The following is a 23,760-nucleotide window of genomic DNA, read 5'->3' as shown; positions in this document are numbered from 1 at the left end:
GCATGGATTAAAGATTGGTGAACAGGCAGAAAACAGAGAGTAGGAATAAACAGGTCATTTTCGCATTGGCAGGCTGTGACTAGTGGAGTCCCACAGGAATCACAGTTTGGGTCCCAGCCGTTCAAAATACATATTAATGATTTGGATGTGGGGACCAAACTTAATATTTCTAAGTTCTTGGAGGACAGAAAACTAGGTGGGAATGTATTTTGTGACGACGATGCAACGTGGTTTCAAGGGATGTGGACAGACGAAACGGACTGGATTTTACCAACCCATCGATGCTGTGGGTGATGGCGAGAGGGTAGGGTGGGGCGGGGAGGCGTAAAATGCTTGTGGAGGAGACCTGCCTCGACCCTCGGTGCCAAGCAGGCACCGGTGCATGATATCAGCTGCGGCGGGACCTCGGTGCAACCTTCCCACTGCTCGGCAGCATCACCCCAATTACCATTTGTAAAACGCTTCCTTCTCCTCCTCATTCTGCATCCCGCCGCCTCCCGATTCACAGTTCTGCCTTTTACGTTGAAATAGGTGGCTGTCATGTGCCCTTCTGTTCAAGAACCTACGTGAAGGAAACAACTGCATTTATAACATGCAAATGGGTATGTCTCATCTTCGGTTGTGTGATGCGCTTCTTCTGAGTATCTGTATGCGCCGCGGTCAAAATGAACAGGCAATTGAAGTCCATATTGATTAGAGGCAGTCAGCATGGCTTTGTAAGGGGCAGGTCATGCCTCACAAGCTATATTGAATTCTTTGAAGATGTGACAAAACACATTGATGAAGGAAGAACAGTGGATGTGGTGTATATGGATTTTAGCAAGGCGTTTGATAAGGTTCCCCATGGTAGGCTCTTTCAGAAAGTAAGGAGGCATGGGATTCAGGGAAACTTGGCTGTCTGGATACAACATTGGCTGGCCCATAGAATTCAGAGGGTGGTAGTAGATGGAAAGTATTCAGCCTGGAGCTCTGTGACCAGTGGTGTTCCGCAGGGATCTGTTCTGGGACCTCTGCTCTTTGTGATTTTTATAAATGACTTGGATGAGGAAGTGGAAGGCTGGGTTAACAAGTTTGCCGAAGACACGAAGGTTGCTGGAGTTATGGATAGTGTGGAAGGCTGTTGTATGTTGCAACGGGACATTGACAGGATGCAGAGCTGGGCTGAGAAGTGTCAGATGGAGTTCAACCTGGAAATGTGTGAAGTGATTCATTTTGGAAGGTCGAATTTGAATGCGGAATACAGGCTTAAAGACAGGATTCTTGGTAGTGTGGAGGAACAGAGGGATCTTGGGGTCCATGTCCATAGATCGTTCAAAGTTGCCACCCAAGTTGATAGGGTTGTTAAGAAGGCGTATGGTGTGTTGGCTTTCATTAACAGGGGGATTGAGTTTAAGAGCCGTGAGGTTATGCTGCAGCTCTATAAGGCCCTGGTTCGACCACACTTGGAATATTGTGTTCAGTTCTGGTCGCCTCATTATAGGAAGGATTTGGAAGATTTAGAGAAATTGCAAAGGAGATTTACCAGTATGCTGCCTGGACTGGAGGGCATGTCTTACGAAGAAAGATTGAGGGAGCTAGGGCTTTTCTCATTAGAGCGAAGAAGGATGAGAGGTGACTTGATAGAGGTGTACAAGATGATGAGAGGCATAGATAGAGTGGATAGCCAGAGACTTTTTCCCAGGGTGGAAAGGGCTATCACCAGGGGGCATAATTTTAAGGTGTTTGGAGGAAGGTTTTGGGGAAATGTCAGAGGTAGGTTCTTTACACAGAGAGTGGTGGGTGCGTGCAATGCACTGCCAGCTGTGGTAGTAGAAGCAGATACATTAGGGACATTTAAGCGACTCTTGGATAGTTACATGGATGATAGTAGAATGAAGAGTAGGTAGTTAGTTTGATCTTAGAGTAGGTTAAAGGTTCGGCACAACATCGTGGGCCGAAGGGCCTGTCCTGTGCTGTGCTGTTCTATGTTCTTTCTATGTTCTATGTAGGGGCCCCCGGTCGTAAGCAGCATCCCCCAAGGACTGCTCGCTTCTGCAGACACCACATGACATGTCAGTGGATGTCAGAGCACCAGTGTCAGAGGCATTTGCGCATGGAGAGAGGGTGGTGACATGTCGCTGTGCCCAGCTCCTTGTCAACTTGAAGCCCATGGACTTTGCTCTACATCCTATGCCTGTGGTCCTCATAGTGGCAGTGGCTCTTAAGCTTGACACCTCTGCAGATTTCAGAAGCCCAGCGGAGATAAAAGAGTCGGCACTGCACCACTGCATCAGGGAGGTTGCCGATGTCCTGTAGTGGAGGGTCAGTGAGTAAGTCCACTTCTGGACGGACCCTCATAGCCAGTCCCAGAGGGCCATTCGTTTTGGCACCATTGCCAGACACCAAAGGTTTTAGGGTTCATACACTGCACCCATGTGGCCAGCGAGCCTCCCACCATGCCATCCCGTGCAGACGTCACCATAAAAGGAACCCTCTGAATGTAGCTGAATCTGGTATGTGATCAGCGGGTACGCTTCAGGCAAAACCAGGCCCTCCTCTCAGGCAGTTGCCAGGACACATGGGTCTTGCGCCAGTCCCAGCTGCTGCTGCTGTTCAGTGAACTGGCTCAGACAGAGGGGTGCTTTCTTGCAGACATAGGCTATTCCTAGCAGACAAGCCTTCTGACAGCAGTGAGAGACCCCGCCATTGCTGCAGACGGGTAACACAATGCCTGCCGCTGAGCGACAACAGCCACTATTGAACAGGCCATCTGCATGCTGAAAAAGCACTTTCAATGCCTAGATAAATAGGGTAATGTCCTGTCCTCCGGGCCGAAAAGGGCATCGCCTTTCTTTGATGCTCGCTATTTTGTGCACAACTATGCACCCAATAGGGGAGAGGCCTGACATGATTAGGAGAGATTTCAGCAGGATTCCTGCTCGGCTTATGAGGACGCTGAAACCTACGATAGGAAAGGCGCTTGGGAGGACAAATATCATTCAGGCGCCCCATGCAAGGCTAGCAGCTAGCTAGGGATATAGAGCAGTGCCTTCTTGATCAAAGGTTCTCCACACCATAGGAACTACCATGGGCTCAGGAAAACACACGGCACCCTGTTGTGCAGCAGTTCGCAGATGCAACATTTTTGCATCTACCATTACTGGGAGCAGCATATTGAGCCACTGTCCATGTTATTGTATCCGTGGAAACGCACAGGAGTAATACTGAAAAGACAGTGATGTTATTCCATACATTGGCAGTTCTGAAAAGCCAATGATGTAGTGCGAGGAGACACGATCGTTGGCACACTTCGTTCACACAGTAAAAGCAACACACATTTTAGTGAAGAAGACTTTGATTTCAGCCTTTCTGAACTTTTCTTCACGCGTGCAGACCCATTTGTGTCATGTTGTTTTTGGAGATGCTTGTGGATGCTCCTACGTGGTGCCACCTCTCTGCTGGCAGCCTGGCTGTAGGAAGGTTGCTGATATGATTGCGTTTGGCTGTGGCTGACTTTGATGGTCGCCACCTTTGTACATGAGGCATAGAGAACCCCAGCTGGCTGGGGGAGTGCTTGTTCTCCCTCTTCTGGAATTGGACCCTTTGATGCGGGATGGCCCCGAAACTACTCACCTTCTGTGCCATCTCCAGTTAGGCTGCCTTGGTCAGGCGGGAAGGCCTCTTATTACCATCGCTGTGGAAAATTACATCCCGCCTTGCCCGCACAGCCTGGAGGACAGTGACCAGAGAAGCTTTGCTGAACGGTAGGGCCACCCTATTGTACCCCTCTGCCGTCTTCAGCTTTTGCTCTGATCCTTTAAATGCAAAGGTGATTCCACAGTGTAATTGCTCTAATTTCTGGCTGCAAGGTTCTTCTTGCACATGTTTGAAAACCAATGCAGGACTGCTGAGGAAACCTGTACTGTTGTTATCGTTTATCATCTCGGACAGATCATCACGTGTTAACGTACACTTTGCTTCTGCAGCAGCTAATCAAAATTATTGATGTAATATTTCTAGCTGCCGATGCACCCAGAATATAAACATATTTTCCTGGTTGTTTGAACCGATCCTTTAATTGGTGTGATATGTCTTTTCATAGAACGGTCAGCAGAGAAATGAATACCGATTTCAAATGCATAATAGTCAGTGTCTTTTCATAGTCAGATGATTAAAGCCCATAGTATGTCGATATTCTTCCATTATGGTTTTATTTCTGTTGTGTATTTGCCATATATGATACAATTACGTCTCACGCCCTGGCATGTGCAACATTCAGATTATTCACCCAGTGCAGGACAAGAAGGAATGTAACACTTGAGTGGAAGAAGAGGATCACAACTTTACAGGATAGTGGGGCACAGCAAGGTATGTTTGTGGCAGCAAAGCAGAAAGTTATGGCGAAACTAAACAGGTCTGACAGCATCTTTGGAGAGAGAAGCAGAGTTAATTTTCAAGTCTGTGAACTTGGTCATATTAACGATGTTTCTTTCTCCACAGATGCTGCCTGACCTGCTGAGTCTCCCCAGCACTTTCTGCTTTGCTGCCAGATTGACAGCCGCCCCACTCTTCAACAGTGAGGGAAGAATTTCTTTGAAGGGTGCCAGGAATTAAGTGCTGGGGGGCTTTAAATATAGTGCATACACATGATGTACAGCTGTCAAAAGGTTCGTCACTGCGATGGATGCCCCGCCTCTGCCCAGTATTATGGTGGGTGGTGAGGGAGCTCGGCAGCGCATCACCATAATGGTTATGAGCCCCCGCATGTAATATTGCAAGGGCTCGGCGGGTGGTGCTCAGAGTTGGTATGTCACAGATTTTAAAGCGTGTCTCTGTGATGGGCGGCATGCTAATAAAATCCAGTGCAGGGAGTAGGCAAGGATATGTCACATGGAATATAAGGTGGAAACAATTGATATTATGCAGTTTGACAGGAGGAAATGATGTCCAGTGTATTTGTTAAATGGTAAGTGGTTAGAAAATGGAGAAGGACAAAGGCACTTGTGTGCCCTTGTCAATAAGTCATTGAAAGCTAACATGCAAGTGCAGCAAGCAATTAGGAAGGCTAATGGTATTGTAGCCTTTATTACAAGAGGATTTGAGTACAGGAGTAGTGAAGTCTTGCTTCAGTTGAATAGAATCTTGGTTAGACAGCACCTGGAGTACAGTGTTTGATTTTGGTTGCCTTACCCTAGGAAGGATATTATTGCCATAGAGGGAGTGCAACGAAGCTTCACAAGACTTGTTGCTGGGATGGCGGGCCTGTCCTGTGAAGAAAGGTTAGTAAGCTGGGCTAGTATTCTCTGGAGTTTCGAAAAATGAGAGACGATCTCATTGAAACCTATGAAATACTTAAAGGGATAGACAGGGTAGATACAGCTCAGATGTTCCACCTGGTTAAGGTGTCTAAGGGGAAGCCACTTAGTAGATATATGAAAATATGTTTTTTTTCCTCAGACGCTTGTGAATATTTGGAATTCTCTGCCTCAGATGTCTGTGGAAGCTCAGTCATTTACTATGTTTAAAGCAGAGATTGAAAAATTTCCAAATGCCAGTGACATAAAGGGATATGAGGATAATGTGGAAATAAAAACATTGTAGTGGATGATCAGCCATGATTGTATTGAATGGTAGAGCAGGCTATATGGGTTGAATGGCCTACTCCTACTCCTATTTTCCTATGTACCCTGGGGAACCGCACTGTATACTCCACCCTCCACAACCAATCTGTAAAATAACTTTTCACCATTTCGCTCTACTTTCTGTCCCTGATTCAGCATCATATTCACACTATCACTGTCCCATTAAACCGTGACTTTCATTTTTCCGAACAAGTGTATGAAATGCCATATCATCAGAGGACTTTTGAAAATCCTTAGACATACAACTAACCACACTACCCTCATAAACACTCGCTGCTACATTATCAAAGAACCCTATCAAGTTTATCAGACATGCTTTGCCAATAATCTATCATGCTGCTTGTCATTTATTCACCCACGTTCTTCCAAGCAAGATCTATTTAGTGCAGGTTTATAGTGTCTAGAAATTTACTGCCACAGATGTTAGACTGAAACTGCAGGGTTAATTCAGTCTCTCCTTTTATAAAGAGGATGCAACATTTACAACCTCCAGTCCTCTGTCACCACTCCCATATCCAAGGAGTATTGAAAAGTCTGGACAGTGCATCTGCTTTTTCCACCATTCCTTCCTTCAGCATTCCTCATACATCTCATCCAGAATAGGTAAATGTTCTACTTTATTAAAATACAGAAAAAAATGTTCGCTTGAAAGTAGTTAACCGAACCTGTTTGTTTAGTGATCGTGATTAACATCAGTCTCCATGGACCCTAATTGTGTCACTGGAGGGATTTTCTCTTCTCTTAATAAGAAATAACTTTCATTGTGTCATTCCATAGTGTCAGTGGGAACATCAACCCCGGTACTAACAGAGATTAGAAGCTCCAGCGAGAGTGATAGGCCAGATCAGAATCTGAGCACAATAGATTTGAATGTTACATAATGGATCAGAATCTGGAAACAAGACATTGGAATGTTACAACAATGGGCCAGAATCTGAGGACAATCGATTGGAATGTGACAATAATGGACAGGAGTTTATCCCATTGGTTTTACTATTTTATTGCAGATTATTATTGGGTAAAATTAGATGACCGGATCTTTTATGTACTGAAGATGATTCAGGCGATTTACTATCCAATCCTCGCTATTGTTGGTGTGCCCGGTAAGTCTCTGTATCCAACTATTAGATCTAGAAACTATATTTCATTGAATTAATGTTCGTTCATTTAAGTCATGGGAAGACTGAAGCTACTATCTTCAGTCTCCATCACAAACACCATTCTTTATCCACAATCTGCATCCTTCTCTGTGGAGCTCAACCAGTCTGTTTACAACTTCTGGTATCTAGTCAATGCTGAGCTGAGTCCATCCTCAGATTGTCTCCATCACTTACCCTGCGTCCTAACAGCTCTGCAATACCGCTCGTCACCACCTCTGCCTCAGCAGAGCTGTTGCATAAACCTCTTCCATACCTTTGTTCAATCGATATTTGATCATTCCAATTCTATCCCGGTCACCAGCTACACACCTCATAGACCACAGCCCGTGCAGAACTCTGGTGCCTGCATCCCAACTCACAACAAATCCGAATCACTCATCACCCCTCTACTCACTGATCTACATTGGTTCCCAGTCTGGCAGCAACCCAATTGTAATATTCTCATTCTTGTGTTTGAATCTCTCCGTGGTCTCACCCCTCCAAATACCCTCATCCTTTTAAAAAAATTCCTTCATGGGATGTGGGCGTCCCTGGCTAAGCCAGCATTTATTGCCCAGACCTAATTACCCTTCAGAAGATGGTGGTGAGCTGCCTTCTTTGACCGTTGCAGTCTATGTGGGGTGGGCACACCTACCGTGCTGTTAGGAATTGATTTCTAGGATTTTAACCCTGCGACAGTGTAGGAAGGGCGATATAGTTCTTCGTCAGGATGGTGTGTGACTTGGAGGGGAACCTGCAGGTGGTGGTGTTCCCTTGCATTTGCTGCCATTGTCGTTCTCGTTGGTCGAGGTCGAGGGTTTTGAAAGTGCTGTCTAAGGAGACTTGGTGCGTTGCTGCGGTGCATCTTGTAGATGGTACACAATGCTGCCAATGTGCGTCAGAGGTGGAGTGAGTGAATATTTGCGGATGGGGTGACAATCAAGTGGAATGATTTGTCCTGGATTGTGTCGAGCGTCTTGAGTGTTGTTGGAGCTACACCCATCCAGGAAAGTGCAGAATATTCCATCACACTCCTGACTTGTGTGTTATAGATTTTGGACAGTCTTTGGGGAGTCAGGAGATGAGTTACTCGCCGCAGGATTCCTCGCCTCAGACTTGCTCTTGTAGCTATGGTATTTAGATGGCTACTGCAGTTCAGTTTCTAGTCAACGCTAGCCCCTAGGATGTTGAGAGTGGGGGATTCAACGATGGTAAAACCATTGAATGTCAAGGGGAGGTGGTTATATTCTCTCTTGTTGGAGATGGTCATTGCTTGGCACTTGTTTGGGGCGGAAGTTACTTGCCACTTATCAGCCCAAGCTGATAAGTCCAGGTCTTCCTGCATTTCTACATGGACTGCTTCAGTATCCGAGGAGTCGTCAATGTGCTGAACATAGTGCAATCATCGGTTAACAGCCCAAATTCAGACATTATGATTGATGAAGCAGCTGAAGATGGTTGTGCCTAGGACACTATCATAAGGGTCCCCTGCAGTGATATCTTGGAGCTCAGAGCATTGATATTCAACAGCCACAATCATCTTCCTTTGCATTAGGTATGACTCCAGCCAGCGGAGAATTTTCCCCCTGATTCCCATTGACTTCAGTTTTGCCAGGGCTCCTTGATGCCATACTTGGTCAAATGCTGCCTTAATGTCACCTGTCCATCTCCATATTCCTGCAAAACTTTGCTTTCAAGGATCTGTCGCAGTTGGCAGTGGTTTTTGACCTACCGTGCCACTGGTGCCAACAATAAAGAAGCCTGGATCCATAAAATGATGCGAGCCACACTGTCAGCCACTACTGGGGGACCAGCACAATACGCTATACTGTCAGTACTCCAGCCTGGGAGGACCATACATATGATGTTAAGCGGTTTGATGGCATAGTGGTAATATGATTGGCCTAGTAATCCAGAGGCCAGGGCTAATTCACTGGGGTCAGGAGTTCAAATCCCACCATGGCAGCTCGTGGGTTGTAATTAATTAAATTAGTTAATAAAACGTCTATAGTTGAAATCTTGTCTCAGTAATAGTGCCATGAAACTATCATCAATTTACGTTAAAACCCAGGAGGTTCGCTAATATCGCTAAGGATAGGAAATCTGCCATCCTTACCTGGTCTGGCCTACATGTAACTACAGAACAACAGAAATGTGGTTGACATTTAATTGCGCTCTGGAATGGCTTAGCAAGTCGCTCAGTTGTCAAGGACGATCAGGGATGAACAACAAATGCTGCCTGAGCCAGTGATGCCCACATCGCATAAAATAATAAAAAAGGTGTGAGGAGGCGTCTCAATTTGACGTCAGTGACCATTCCAACTACTTTGTTGCACGTCTTTCAAACTTAGGGGCGGCACAGTGGCGCATTGGTTAGCACCGCAGCCTCACAGCTCCAGCGACCCGGGTTCAATTCTGGGTACTGCCTGTGTGGAGTTTGCAAGTTCTCCCTGTGTTTGCGTGGGTTTCCTCCGGGTGCTCCGGTTTCCTCCCACATGCCAAAGACTTGCAGGTTGATAGGTAAATTGGCCATTATAAATTGCCCCTAGGTGGTAGGGAAATATAGGGACAGGTGTGGATGTGGTACGAATATGGGATTAGTGTAGGATTAGTATAAATGGATGGTTGATGGTCGGCACAGACTCGGTGGGCCGAAGGGCCTGTTTCAGTGCTGTATCTCAAAAATAAACTAAACTAAACTTAGTCGGTGCATGTCCATTGACCGCCGTGTTACTTACTCTCAACTGAACCTGAGGACAAGGACAAGGAATCCAACTTACAGGTGAGGGGATTTTGACTTACGTATGCTATTGTGAAGTTAATGGAGGTACTGTGGATGTTTTTATTATAGATTGTGTTGTGAGCTGCTGCAGACGTTCAGGGAGGCAGACGATCAGGGAGGCCAGAGGATTTGATGATTCAACTCTGTACTAGATATGGGGACTTAAGTTACAGAGTCTCTGGGACTGTAACATGACCAACAAGTGGAACAGAGGCTTCAGAGAGGGGAAGCTCTGTAAAGAGGGAGGAGGAAGGGGGCTCTGCCCTACCCACCCCGGGTTTACCAAGAACAATTCTCCTACCTACACCTAACCCAGGAGCAGTCTGTGAGGTGACTCTGATTCAATAAGGATGTGGTCACACAGCTGTGGCACCTCCTGCAACACAACATGGAGCCTCACACCAGGATGAGGACGAAGCTGTCAGTGGCCGTTAAGGTTACAGTTTCATTTAACTTCTGTGGATTTTGATCTTTCGAGAAAGGAGCGGGTGACACATCCGTCATCTCCCGGTATGGTGTCCATCGATCTATCCGCTAGGTGACAGAGCCCATTTATGCTGGGTTAGGAGAATATATATTCTTTCCCTCAGCAGGGAGGAGCAGAATGAGAGGTCCCGTGGCTTTGTCAGGATCGTGGGATTTACGGTGGTGTAGGCGACTCCATAGGGTCCCCATGGCAAGGGAGAGCGGTGCAGAGCGAACTCTCACTCCATTGATCAACAAGGGAGTCAAGGGTTATTGGGGACCAGCAGGAAAATGGAGTTAAAGCCACAATCAGATGAGCCGTGATGGTATTAAAGAGTGGAGCAGTCTTGAGGAGCCAACTGCCCTACTACTGCCCCAAAGTTTATGTTCTTGTTAATGTGCAAGCATTGTGAAACAGACAGCCAGTTCCATAATCTTCATCCCTCCATAGAGAAACAGAATGTGGCTTCCTGGAGGAGAAGGCTACCCCCTCTATACACGGCTGATGACCTCTTATCTCCACAAACTCCCCTCCCTCTACACCCCTACTACTGACCAACCACGTGTAGAACGTGAGCAATGTAGCCACCAGAAAGATCCTGGAATCATGAAATAATGCTTCCGATGTCTGAACCGCTCCGGGGGGAGTCCTCCAATACACACTGGAGCAAGTGTCCAAGTTCATGATGTTCTGCTGCACCCTTTATATCATCACCATCACGGGGACAGAGGCATTGCTGCCAGGAATCCGGAGGCCACCAGAGGAGAAGGAAGAGAAGGCAGGAAGAATAGCTCCTGCGCACCTTTGACGCAGACAGCCTGTCGGAGAGTGCCTGCTAAGATTCCAGTTCCCATCGGATAACTTGCCTCAGCAACATGAATCCCCCACTCTTCACTGTTACACCCATCACAGCATCCCTTTGGTCACTATCCTGCAATAAAAACGACCACCAACAAAAACATATTTATTAATATCTTTATCCAACAACACGTCCAATTGTACAAACAAAATTGACCTATTCACCTTCGTTTATTCCCTTACTGTCTACCTTGTGCGTTCCCTCAACTTGCCTCGTTCTTCCCCAGTGGCTGCAGCACGGCTGGTGGGAGCCTACTGACTTTCACTGCAGTTTGCCTTGCAGGATGCCTTCGAGCAGCTTTGGGCCTTGAAGTCCCAGATTCGGACTGCACCACCTCAGCATGGGCAGCTGCAGCCTGGGCTGGCTGACGGGCAGCAGCAAGGACACTGGTGGAGTGGCAATGAAGGGAGAACAGGCTGACATCCTGAGAGAGAACAGCAGGTTCATGCTCCAAAGAGCCCACGTGACGACAATTTAGCAATCCTAGTAATCTACTGGATCACAGATTGCTGTACTGCTGGGACAGCCTGCAAATCCCTTTGAGCTCTTAGATTCACAGCCCTGATGGCAGAAGTCTGATCCTGCATGGCAGCAAGCATGGATCTCATGACCTCAGTATGAGCTTCCACGTTGGATGTCTGCCGCCTGTGCTACATTGGAAGCTCAGGCAATGGCCACCAGACGCTGTATTTCGGCTGGGTCTGCTCGTGCTTTTTAAATTCGTTCCTGGGATGGCGGTGTGGCTGGCTAGGAGAGCATTTATTAACCATCAATAATTGCCCTTGACAAAGTCTTGGTGAACTGCCTTCTTGAATCGCTGCAGTCCATATAGCATAGCTACACCCACATTGCTGTTTCCAAGGGAGTTCCAGGATTTTGCCCCGGCAACAGTGAAGGAACAGCGATATAATTCCAAGTCAGGATGATGTATGGCTTGTCAGTGGTGGTGTTCCCATGCATCTCCTTCCCTTGTCCTTCTAGGTGGTAGAGGACGCGGTTTGGAAGGTGCTGTCTAAGGAGCCATGGTGCGTTGCCATAATGCCTCTTGTAAATGGTACACACTCCTCGCACTGTGCGTCGATGGCGGAGGGAGTGAATTTTAGTGAATTTTAGGCGGGCTGCTTTGTTTGAGCTGCACACGTCCAGGCAAGTGGAGACTATTCCATCATACTCCTGACTTGCACCTTGTAGATGTTGGTCAGACTTTGGAGAGCCATGAGGTGAGTTATTCGCCACAGAATAGCCTCTGGCCTGGTCTTGTAGCCACGGTATTGATATGGCTAATCTAGTTGAGTTTCTGGTCAATGGTAACCCCCCGAATGTTGATAGTGGATGATTCAAAGATGATAATGCCATTGACAGTCGAGAGAGATGCTTAGATTCTCTCTTGTTGGAGATGATCACTGTCTGGCACTTGTGTGGCGTGAATGCCACTTGCCACTTCAGCCCAAGCCTGGATATTGTCTAGCTCATGCTGAATTTCTAAAGTGACTGCTTCAGTATCTGAGGAGTCGTGAATAGTTCTGAACATTGTACAATCATCAGCGAATAACCCACTTCTGAGGTTATGATTGAAGGAAGGTCATTAATGAAGCAGGTGAAGATGGCTGGGCCAAAACACTACCCTGAGGAACTCCTGCATGATGTCCTGGTGTTCAGATGATTGACCTCCAACATTCACAACCATCTTCCTTTGTGCTAGGTACGACGCCAACCAGTGAACAGTTTTATCCCTGATTCCCATTGACTTCAATTTTACGAGGGCTCCTTGATACCATACTCGGTCAAATGCTGCTTTGATGTCAAGGGCCGTCACTCTCACCTCACCTCTTGAGCTCAGCACTTTCGTCCATGTTTGGCCAAAGGCTGTAATGAGGCTTACTAGCCCTGGCAGAACCCAAACTGACCATCAGTGAGCAGGTTATTGCTCACCAGTTACTGTCATGAAGTTCGTGACCACATCCACGGGGGTAAGAGTGTGTTCAAGTCCTATACATCACAGAAACAGGCCCTTCGACCGACCGTGTCTGCACTGGCCATCAAGCCTATATATTCTAATCCAATTTTCCAGCGCTTTTTCCGTAGCCCTTTTTGATATTGCGTTTTAAGAGCTTATCTAAATACTTCTAGATTGTTGTGAGGATCCCTGCCTCTACCACAACTTCAGCCGGTGTGTTGCAGTTTCCAACCACTCTCTGTGTGATTTCCCCCCTCAAATCCCCAATAAACCTCCTAGCTGTTACCTTGAGTCTATAGCCCATGGTTATTGACACCTCCACAATGGGAAAGAAACAGTTTTCTTCCTATCTACCCAGTATATTCCCCTCATTATTGTGTGTACCTCTATCAGGTCCCTCCTCAGCCTTCTCTGCTGTAAAGAAAATAAGAAACAGCGTATCCGGTCTCTCTTCATATCTGCAATTCTCCTGCCCAGGCAGGATTCTTGGTGAAACTCCTCTGCACCCTTTCCGGTGAAAGCACATCCTTCCTATAGTGTGGCGTCCAGAACTGTCACAGTACACCAACTGTGGCCGAACTAGCATTTTATCCAGCTCTATCATACCCTCCCTGCTCTTATATTTTGTGCCTCGGCTAATAAAGGCAAGTATCCCATATGCCTTTGTAAATCTGAGTTCTTTTTGCCTTCAGTCTGGTTCAGTAAATATACCGAGTCGGATGTGTAGGTAAAATCAATTACTTTATTTGCGCAGTCGCCAGCGGACTTACTCTGAGAACAGCGGCACTGACTCCACCAGAGTCTGTCGGGTCCCCCCCCCCCCCCCCCCGCAGAGTAAGTGAAGTTTGTGATACAGGTACTACTGTTTATACATTAAGATTCATGCTACACCTCCTTGTTTAACCAATCAGTGCGGTACAATTCGACTTCACCCACGTGGTGACATGCAGTACATCTGTACTGAGGTGACAATACACTCCATTCTCAATACATACTTGTTACTAATAAAATATCGTTTTGTACCAGCAAGATTAAAAGAAAACAGACATTAAGACAATTAGCAAAGGAAGAAGAGTTAGAAACAAGATACTGATTTTGATTCCCACAGATACTGCTTTTGCTTCCCACAATTGTCATAAGTCCTGGGATCCTGTAATCGCTATCAAGTCACATCATGAACTAACACCAAGCAGCAACAGTATACAGTGATAGTGTGGCCTTTCATTCCTTATCATCACTCACACAGGGATGGCCAGCATGTCTCACAGGAATCCATTTGTTCCAAACCACAAGGAGTTACACAATCAAGTCATGAATGAACAAATGTCCTTGCAATTACCAGTGCCTGTAAGTTTATACGATCTCACACTCTCAGCCTTTACTTTTAACTATTTCATTGCAGTTTCTCAAGCTTTAAATCATTTCATCAGAGCTCAACAAAGTGACTACTCCTAACTTGGCTATATTTCGCATCTAGCATAGTGCCATGTCGTTCTGCTCACTTCCACATTCCCCCCTTTTATCATTCTATGATAACCTTCTCTCTACTGATCAACTTATATATGATTATATATATTCACTAGGATTATATGGATCTATTTACTCAAATAACATTTAAACAGTATAATATAAAAGCAAATATAAAAAACTTAGCAACTGCTGAATCTGAAGGGTAGGCTGAGCCACCCTCTAACAAGGGGGCGTGTATTAGCCTGGTCGGTATGTTTTTCATTCTAGCCTTTCCCTAGGATTGTCATGTCTGGGTGATAAGAAGAGTGCTGTTGAAGTACAATGTCTCGCTCTCTCGCTGTACCAGCTGCAAGGCCAAGTTGCCTCTGCAGACCTGAAGTTATGAAGTCATTTCTGATAAGCTGTCCCTCCCTACAGCACTGGAGCTAGCGTGTTAGCAATACATGACTGATTAATTGTTTCATCTTAAATGTTCCCATGTAATTCTGTTCTTAAAAATTATAAAAGCTAAATTCTGTTCTTACAGTCCCCCCTTCGATTCTTCAAAACATTTTAAAAAGTCAATCCCTTGATCCCACCTAGGTGCCTTTAATGGTCTCTATTTGTCTGGAAACAGCCTTCAACACCCAGAGGGGTCGCACTCAATACGTTGCCTGCTTGTGCCATAAGAGGGGCCTGCGGGAACTCTGTCAAGGCATAAGTTTTGCAGGGGCTTCAACTACTTTCTTACAACATAAAAGGTGATACACTTGTACAATTACAATTTCATTTGCAAAGCAAAAGCATAAGCAGTGTAATATTGAAGAAAGCACAATTTAAACATCACTATTACATAATCAATCAATTGTGCGAACATAATACAGTCGCAATTTCATTCTTAGAGTATACTGATCTTTCACTAATTCATTTTAACAATATATGAATAGGTTATACATTTACCCTTGTGTGGCATAACTAATTGCCTATCCATTTATAGAGTAAGTTCGAATACAGATTGCTTTTTCGGGTAGCTGTCCAACCTGTGTTCATACATCCTCTTACATCGCCCAATTAATTTCTAAAGTTGCCAATTTAAGTAGGTCACATATAACACCATGATACCCAAAACCACTATCAGGACATGGGAGATAATTCTAAACCAGGGGTGTATCTGCACGTCTGACCCCCAGTTCCATAAGTCCTCCTGCCATCCTGCCAGGTAGAATCATTTATCTTGTCAATCTCATCTTGTTGCATCTTCGACTATTGTTCCAAATTGTATTACACTACAGCAATGACTTCTAGCTGCTGTCTCTCTTTACCCAAGCGTGTGGGCAATGGCTGAATAGTCAAATCCTCCTTAATACTTTCTGTCACAGTTATTGTTTCTGTCTTTTGCTTATGTATCTGTACCAACTCCATCTTCCCTACTCGGGTTGGCATTTGTGGGATGAACCAAAATGTACTGTTGCTCACCGGCCAAGTCTGTTTATGTCCATATTGGTACTCCTTCGCTGTGGTGGTTAAGCAATATCTCCCCTTTCCCATATAGGCTACATGGGTTAGCTCTGACAATGCTTTCCTAGTCTCCATGGTGTAATTTACAGTGGCATTAAACCCACATTTTGATTCTGCCGTTTTATATTTAGGATGAGGATGTATGACCACCTGGTTTTCCAGACTACACTCAGACAATGGACAATATTGTTCCAATTACCTCTTTTTCTTTTCCAATTTCCATAACATAGGGTAAAATATCATTGTATTTTATGTAATCTTTCCACTTATCACTCCTGTATTTTCTACTTTGTATAATTGCATCCCTAACTTATCTCTCAGAATTACAGGTATTCCCAACACTACTCCAATACTCATAGATCCTGTATTTACACATTCCTGATCTTTCCATACTTTAAGTTTTCTGATTTGGCACCTGGTAATTTTATCATGTGTGTGACTAGTTAAGTATTCCAACTGGGTGTCATTGATCCAAACTGGCACCTGTCTTGCATCAATTTGCCTCGAATTTTCTCGAATTTGTTCTAACATTCACAAACTGTATGTACTACAAACACTCTCATTATTTGAAATGTCACTGTTCACTAATATTATATGTTACTGGTTACTAAAATAATATTTCTAGGTAGAGAAATTGTCTCCCTTGCCTTTGCTCTGGTTTTCATCCTCCTTCGCTGCACATAGCGCCTGTATGAATGGCAAGCTAGTATGCCCCATATTGTGGCCAGTATTAACTGTATTTTACTATGGAGGCACCGGTATTGAATCTGGTAGCAACGTCATTAACTATCCCACTCTTTGTTCTATAAAGCTGATCCTGGCCTCTAAATCTGGTGGCACCCATGGCATCAGCAGCCTGCTGCATTACAATCTTACTTAATACACTATTATATTTCTTGCCTGTTCCGTACAATATCCCGGCATTTGAGATATTGTCCAGGGCAGGCACAATCTCATGTTTAACATTATCATACAACGCTTCCCCTGGGCTCGATGTACCCACACACATCCATGTTCCTTTCAACTTTCCTTATCATCTGTTGCCCAATGGGAGGGGCACAAATAATTCCAAAGACACAGCTCTCAGTTACCCCTTCCCCTTTCTGTCTGATCACGCAGTTAGCACGGTCATCTGTGGAACACCGTACACACTTCCCATCCAACATGTTGTGCAATGCCCCATAGTTCATATAGTGCATATCAATATTCCTTTCATTAATCCGTTGTGCATCCATTACCGGGTCTTTGTTCTTCCTCTCCGGATATTAGTATCAGGCCCCACAGCCACTGCAGTCCGGTTCTTTGCCATACGCCACTAGTGGTTATATCTGTAATTTAAACACACTGCCCTGGTGGTCACCAGGTGTTAGTACTTGTCCATGTTGTGAGTATCCCCCGATGAGGGATACATGTCTACCTGTGGGGACCGAACATGTCCTGGGGAATCCAGGAGTTAATTTATATTCTTATCATCTCTACTCTTTTGAAATTATCTATATGGTCCCGTTGTACTCAGGATTCGTTCCCCACAATCCTTGGCCGATTAGTAACCCATCTAATAATAGTCCAAATGCCTATTAATACTACCATTATTCCCTTGATTATATATTTTTTTAGTTGGTACCATGTATTTCTATCGGCCCTTCCCTTTACCATTACTTTGTCTCCCACAACAGGCACCTTTGTCTGTTCCTCTATCATGTTTCGATAGAACCTCCTGCCTCACCTTATGCAGTTGTCTGCACAGCTCCTTCACAAATCTTTAACTCTTTCTCTTACGGGTCCTATTTCCTCACTACCTGCTACGTCATACCTTGGCAGTCTCATCACCCTTCCTGTTACCGTATTCATCAAGTCTTTCCTACTTTAGCTACACCACTCTGTCCTTTTTGTTTCTTTTACAAAATATCCTTTAGTAGCTGACTAAGTGTTCTAACATTCTGGTCCACATTTTCAAAATCTATAGTATTGACAATTGAAGTTCCCGTATTAAGGACAGTGGCTGCGTTATTCACTAAGCTATGTTTATGTCTCTTTAACTTTATTATTCCCTCATTACCAAACCCCTGTTTCAGCAATTGTTACAGTAACCTTGTACAACTCTCGGTTCTTAGGGCACCAGCCAGGTAGCTGGATATCTGAGATATTCAATATTACCAGTACCAACTCAAGTTTTATGTTATCATATACAATTTTATTAGTTTTTATTATCGCAAGTCCATTCTGTAGTCAAGGCTGGGCAAGCGAGACCAGTCACTTGTGGCTGTTGGGTCGTAACCTTACTTGTTAGTAATTAAAATGTGGGGGTAATCGGGGTGATTGGAGCTTGTTGTCCGTTTGATAAATTTTGAATGCTGGTTTGATTGTTGGCTCTTTCCCTTGTTCACCCCCCCAATGATTTTGACACAAAAGGTCCCTTGAGGGCCTTTGCTGTCAAAAGCTGACACACCTGGTAGATTAAATTGTCCACTAAAATAAAAGCAAAATACTGCAGATGCTGAAAATTGTCTCATTGATAAAGATGCTGCGATATTTGATGTCTGCAATTAAGGTCTTAAATTCTCAAAGCTGCTGGATCTTTTGCCGTGGCATTTATTTCTCACATGGCCTGCCGTCACCTGCTTAAAAACAACCCACAAAGAATCCACTGTGGCTCTGCCCCTGAACCCAATGGGTTAATTTGTCCAATTCTATCTGTCAATTTAGAAATTTAAAATTTAACAATGTCCAATATGTATAAATTTTACTCTCAGCAATGCAAAATTGTGTGGTGGATTAAATGGAAAAACAGCAGCTGCAGCGGGGCTTTTTTTTCAAGGGGTGGAGCAAAATCGTCTCAGCTGCGTCACGTTACAAAACCTTTTCCTTCTGTGATCGGAAAAAAACCACACTCCATTTTAATCTATTTTTTTTTCAATCCTTTTGGTATCCTTAGGGTTGCTCGCCTTTGAAGTTGAAAATGCCACAAATGCTTCCGCTGCTTTCAAAATAACAAATCACATCTGCACACTTATACTGGTATTCCACTGTCATGCCACATATTCTGAACTCTCAGGTGATCTTATCAAAAGATCAAATATCAGCGGTGATGAAAAAGGGGGGCGGCTGGTGGTGTCTATCTGAGATCTTTGCTTACCTCCCCCTGCAGGGTCCTGATGTCTCTGGTTATGGCCAGACTTTCAAATGTAGCTCTCTTAAAAACTCATAGCTCCAAGAGAAAACTATCAATTGCTAGTCTTATCTACACTTTCCTGATATTCACTGTAAAATTCGAGGCTTCTTGGAAATTAGCTGTTTATTTCAATATTTGTTTATCCCCAGAATTCCTTTATTAGCGCTTGCATCAGCCAGATCTGATTGCCAATTCCCATTAATTATAATTCTATTTCATTTTGAGCCCTGGAGAACCTTTACAATTAATATTAATAATTCCTTAAAACAGAAATCAAACATTCCCATTTGATTCCAGACATTAGTGTATATTGTTTATGTTTTTTTTTTACCTTCGATGACATTTTAATTCCTTAAATAACTTGCCAAATTAAACTGGATTTTTGACATCTCAGATTATTCCAAATTCAAATAACAGTAAATTTCCCTTTGAATGCTTTAAATAACCACTCATATCAATTTAATTTAGTTTATCGATTCCAATTTCTTATGCCCATACTTGGTTGTACGTTTTGTACGTTAAAGACAGAAGTGCTTGCAACTATCTCTCCTTCTCAAGCACTTTGTCTCATTGATAAGGATGGTTGCAGCAGGGTTAATTTCTTGCTTGTCTCCAAGGGGGCGGAGCAAAGCATTCTCCGCTGCGTCGCTTTACGTAACCCTTTTTTTAATGGAAAAGAACTAAACACCTTTTTAAATGTTTTTTTTTATCCTTAGGATTTTCAAACAACAAAATCTTTAGTAACATTATCAACTTCAAAGGAAACCATCTCCATCAGGATAGACAGCATTTTAGATTAAACTTCAATTGTTTCCAAACTGATTTTTTTGGCATCTTTTATAAGAGGTTTCTAATCCAAGGATGATTTTTTTTAACAAAGATGATTCCAAATTCCAATTCACTGCAATAATATTTAAAATCAAAACTGCCAATGTTATATGAGTGAGTCCTCTGTCCGGAACCGAAGACTCCTCCAAAACATGAAATAATAAACTTGAAAGTTCATTGTGGCAACAAATGAAATTTCCTGTTCTTCAACTTAAACAGGTCAATTAACCTTAATAGTATTAATTCAATTCAGACTTATTAACTTATACTACTTATTAACTACACACAGAACAGCATAGCACGTGCTTATTTTAAAAGATAGGTAAATTACGTCATTTTCTTGTTCTTCAGGCGCCTTTTCAAATGACTGTAATAAAACCAAAAACTAAAGTAAAAGTTATTTAACATTCTTAACACAAAATATTTAACATCAGCTTCTTCTTTCCTATATCTCCTTTGTTTATCCTTCTCTCCATTAGACCAATATCCAATTCCTAACATTTGCTACTTAAAACAGTCAGTAAAACATGTCTTTAATTTAAACTCCAAAAAAACTAGAACAGATTTTAAACTGGAACTCCAATTAAAGCAGGAGTTGTAAACTTCAAATTGGATTTCTGCCAAACATCTTCAGACCTTCAAGGCTGAAGCTTATCTCTTAGAAAATTGTTCATTGCCTTTTCACAGTTGCAAAACCAGCTTTTAAAATCAAAATAAAATTTTAACTTAAAATATAATTCAATTTTATATCCCATTCCTGGGTGCACAACACTAAATCGAAATGAACACACTCAACAATCACTTTTCACACTCATTCAATACCAAACAACTTTGAAAATTGATTTCTGTAATGGGTTACGAATTCAAAATACCAAATCTCTTTCAAAATTCCCTTGTCCCGATGTCAAGGAACACACACAGATTCAACTAATTCACAACCAAAACATGACTCAAGGTTCCCACAAAATATACACTTGTAAAAATAGAAAAAGTAACAGACTCATTCTCTCATCATTAAGGCCAGACAACAAAGAGTTAACGACAGTCAGTTTTACAGAACACAAGTTGTACAGAACAAAGACACAGTAACTTGTTTTTACTCAAAAACATACCTATCTTTAAAACACATAGTTACCGTGGCGCTTCTGCGTCTTTCTCAAGGGGGCAAACGGACGTGGGTCGCCTTTCTCCAGAGGACATGATTTACTTGTCCCCGGGGGCAACCCTTCCTCCTTACAAGCCGTCAAGCCCATTCTTCCTCTACTTTCTCAAACCCTAGTTCTTTTCTATGAATCAAGCAGCATTAAAACGAAAGAAAACAAATGACACAAGAAAACGAATAGACACAGTAACACAAACAAAGGACGAACCACACACAAGGAGACGAACATGGGACAGGGAATTTTTAGAGTCTTTTGGTTTCCCCCTTCACTAATCGGTATTCCTAATTTGAGGGCGTTTTCGTGCCAACTTGATAGGAGGATTCTATTTTTTTTCTCCTGACAATATTGTATCCATAATCCAATTAATTCTTTGGCCCTATTGCCTTTATTTTGTTTCCAGATTTTTTCTTGGGTTTTTTTTAGTCACTTCCAAATCTTTTGTCCCCCCTAAGGGCCATTGGTCTATTAATTTCTTATTTAAGGCTGCCGATAATTGTCTGAAGTCTTTCCCTTTCTCCGGATATTTATCACACAGTACTTGTAATGGGCAGGATGGATCACTTGGATTATCTAAACAGTTTCCCATATTCACAACTATTATCACAAACTATAATTACAACTATTATTACAAACTATTATTACTTACAAATTATCTAAACAGTTACTCACAATAAAAAAATAAAACCATAATCTCAGTCGTTCTAAAACAACCTCGCATAACCTTCAGTCGCGACCGACTTTAACCTTCAGTCGTAGTCAATACGACCTACTTTAATTCTACCTCAGTCCCCATCGGCCGTCCTCTAAAGAAACAGACTAAACCTGAGTGTCAGCCGTTCTAAAACGACACTGACTTTAATCACCCTTCAGTCGTAGTCAATACAACCTACTTTAATTCTACCTCAGTCCCCATCAGCCGTCCTCTAAAGAAACAGACTGAACCTGAGCGTCAGTCGTTCTAAAACGACACTGACTTTAATCAACCTTCAGCCGTAGCTTAATACGACCTACTTTAACCTTAACCTCAGTCGTACCTACTTCGACTGACCCTTATCTTTTCTAATCCACCAGACTGATCATTGATCTCGTCCAGACGATCTTACCTGACCATAAGCGAGTGATCAAACTTTTATCGGACTACGAGACAGGGGAAAACCGGCGTAGTCACACATCAACTACTCACGTCGGGGGCCCATTTCCTCTCTCTCCGTCCTCTACTAGTCTGATTCTGATTTCGCTGATGATCGGCGGTCGTCTGTTGAAATCCCACTTCTGACACCAAAATGTAAATCTGAGTTCTTTTTGCCTTCAGTCTGGTTCAGTAAATATACCGAGTCGGATGTGTAGGTAAAATCGATTACTTTATTTGCGCAGTCGCCAGCGGACTTACTCTGAGAACAGCGGCACTGACTCCACCAGAGTCTGTCGGGTCCCCCCCCCCCCCCCCCCAGAGTAAGTGAAGTTTGTGATACAGGTACTACTGTTTATACATTAAGATTCATGCTGCACCTCCTTGTTTAACCAATCAGTGCGGTACAATTCGACTTCACCCACGTGGTGACATGCAGTACATCTGTTATTGAGGTTACAATACACTCCATTCTCAATACATACTTGTTACTAATAAAATATCGTTTTGTACCAGCAAGATTAAAAGAAAACAGACATTAAGACAATTAGCAAAGGAAGAAGAGTTAGAAACAAGATACTGATTTTGATTCCCACAGATACTGCTTTTGCTTCCCACAATTGTCATAAGTCCTGGGATCCTGTAATCTCTATCAAGTCACATCATGAACTAACACCAAGCAGCAACAGTATACAGTGATAGTGTGGCCTTTCATTCCTTATCATCACTCACACAGGGATGGCCAGCATGTCTCACAGGAATCCATTTGTTCCAAACCACAAGGAGTTACACAATCAAGTCATGAATGAACAAATGTCCTTGCAATTACCAGTGCCTGTAAGTTTATACGATCTCACACTCTCAGCCTTTACTTTTAACTATTTCATTGCAGTTTCTCAAGCTTTAAATCATTTCATCAGAGCTCAACAAAGTGACTACTCCTAACTTGGCTATATTTCGCATCTAGCATAGTGCCATGTCGTTCTGCTCACTTCCACATTCCCCCCTTTTATCATTCTATGATAACCTTCTCTCTACTGATCAACTTATATATGATTATATATATTCACTAGGATTATATGGATCTATTTACTCAAATAACATTTAAACAGTATAATATAAAAGCAAATATAAAAAACTCAGCAACTGCTGAATCTGAAGGGTAGGCTGAGCCACCCTCTAACAAGGGGGCGTGTATTAGCCTGGTCGGTATGTTTTTCATTCTAGCCTTTCCCTAGGATTGTCATGTCTGGGTGATAAGAAGAGTGCTGTTGAAGTACAATGTCTCGCTCTCTCGCTGTACCAGCTGCAAGGCCAAGTTGCCTCTGCAGACCTGAAGTTATGAAGTCATTTCTGATAAGCTGTCCCTCCCTACAGCACTGGAGCTAGCGTGTTAGCAATACATGACTGATTAATTGTTTCATCTTAAATGTTCCCATGTAATTCTGTTCTTAAAAATTATAAAAGCTAAATTCTGTTCTTACAGTCCCCCCTTCGATTCTTCAAAACATTTTAAAAAGTCAATCCCTTGATCCCACCTAGGTGCCTTTAATGGTCTCTATTTGTCTGGAAACAGCCTTCAACACCCAGAGGGGTCGCACTCAATACGTTGCCTGCTTGTGCCATAAGAGGGGCCTGCGGGAACTCTGTCAAGGCATAAGTTTTGCAGGGGCTTCA

The 23,760-nt window shown here is 43.4% G+C and overlaps 1 protein-coding gene and 1 long non-coding RNA gene across 2 annotated transcripts in view; one reads left to right on the top strand and one right to left on the bottom strand.

Annotated features, from left to right (window-relative positions):
* Positions 1-6,585: 6,585 nt before the first annotated feature.
* LOC137360195 (probable G-protein coupled receptor 139) overlaps positions 6,586-23,760 on the top strand; it is a 36,536-nt gene continuing 19,361 nt past the window's right edge. Inside the window, exon 1 of the mRNA XM_068025736.1 lies at positions 6,586-6,724. Within this exon, the coding sequence (XP_067881837.1) occupies positions 6,586-6,724 (139 nt within the window). The remainder of the gene's footprint in view (positions 6,725-23,760) is intronic.
* Positions 17,027-22,384, bottom strand: LOC137360196 (uncharacterized). The gene is made up of 3 exons (XR_010971753.1): positions 22,345-22,384; positions 20,123-20,158; positions 17,027-17,140 (listed from the first exon to the last, which is right to left on the bottom strand). It is a non-coding gene; the product is annotated as an uncharacterized lncRNA (long non-coding RNA).

Source organism: Heterodontus francisci, unplaced genomic scaffold (genome assembly GCF_036365525.1).
Source record: "Heterodontus francisci isolate sHetFra1 unplaced genomic scaffold, sHetFra1.hap1 HAP1_SCAFFOLD_537, whole genome shotgun sequence".
Taxonomy (NCBI): domain Eukaryota; kingdom Metazoa; phylum Chordata; class Chondrichthyes; order Heterodontiformes; family Heterodontidae; genus Heterodontus; species Heterodontus francisci.
The sequence above is the reverse complement of the archived record's forward strand: the minus strand, read 5'-3'. Positions and strand labels throughout refer to the sequence as shown.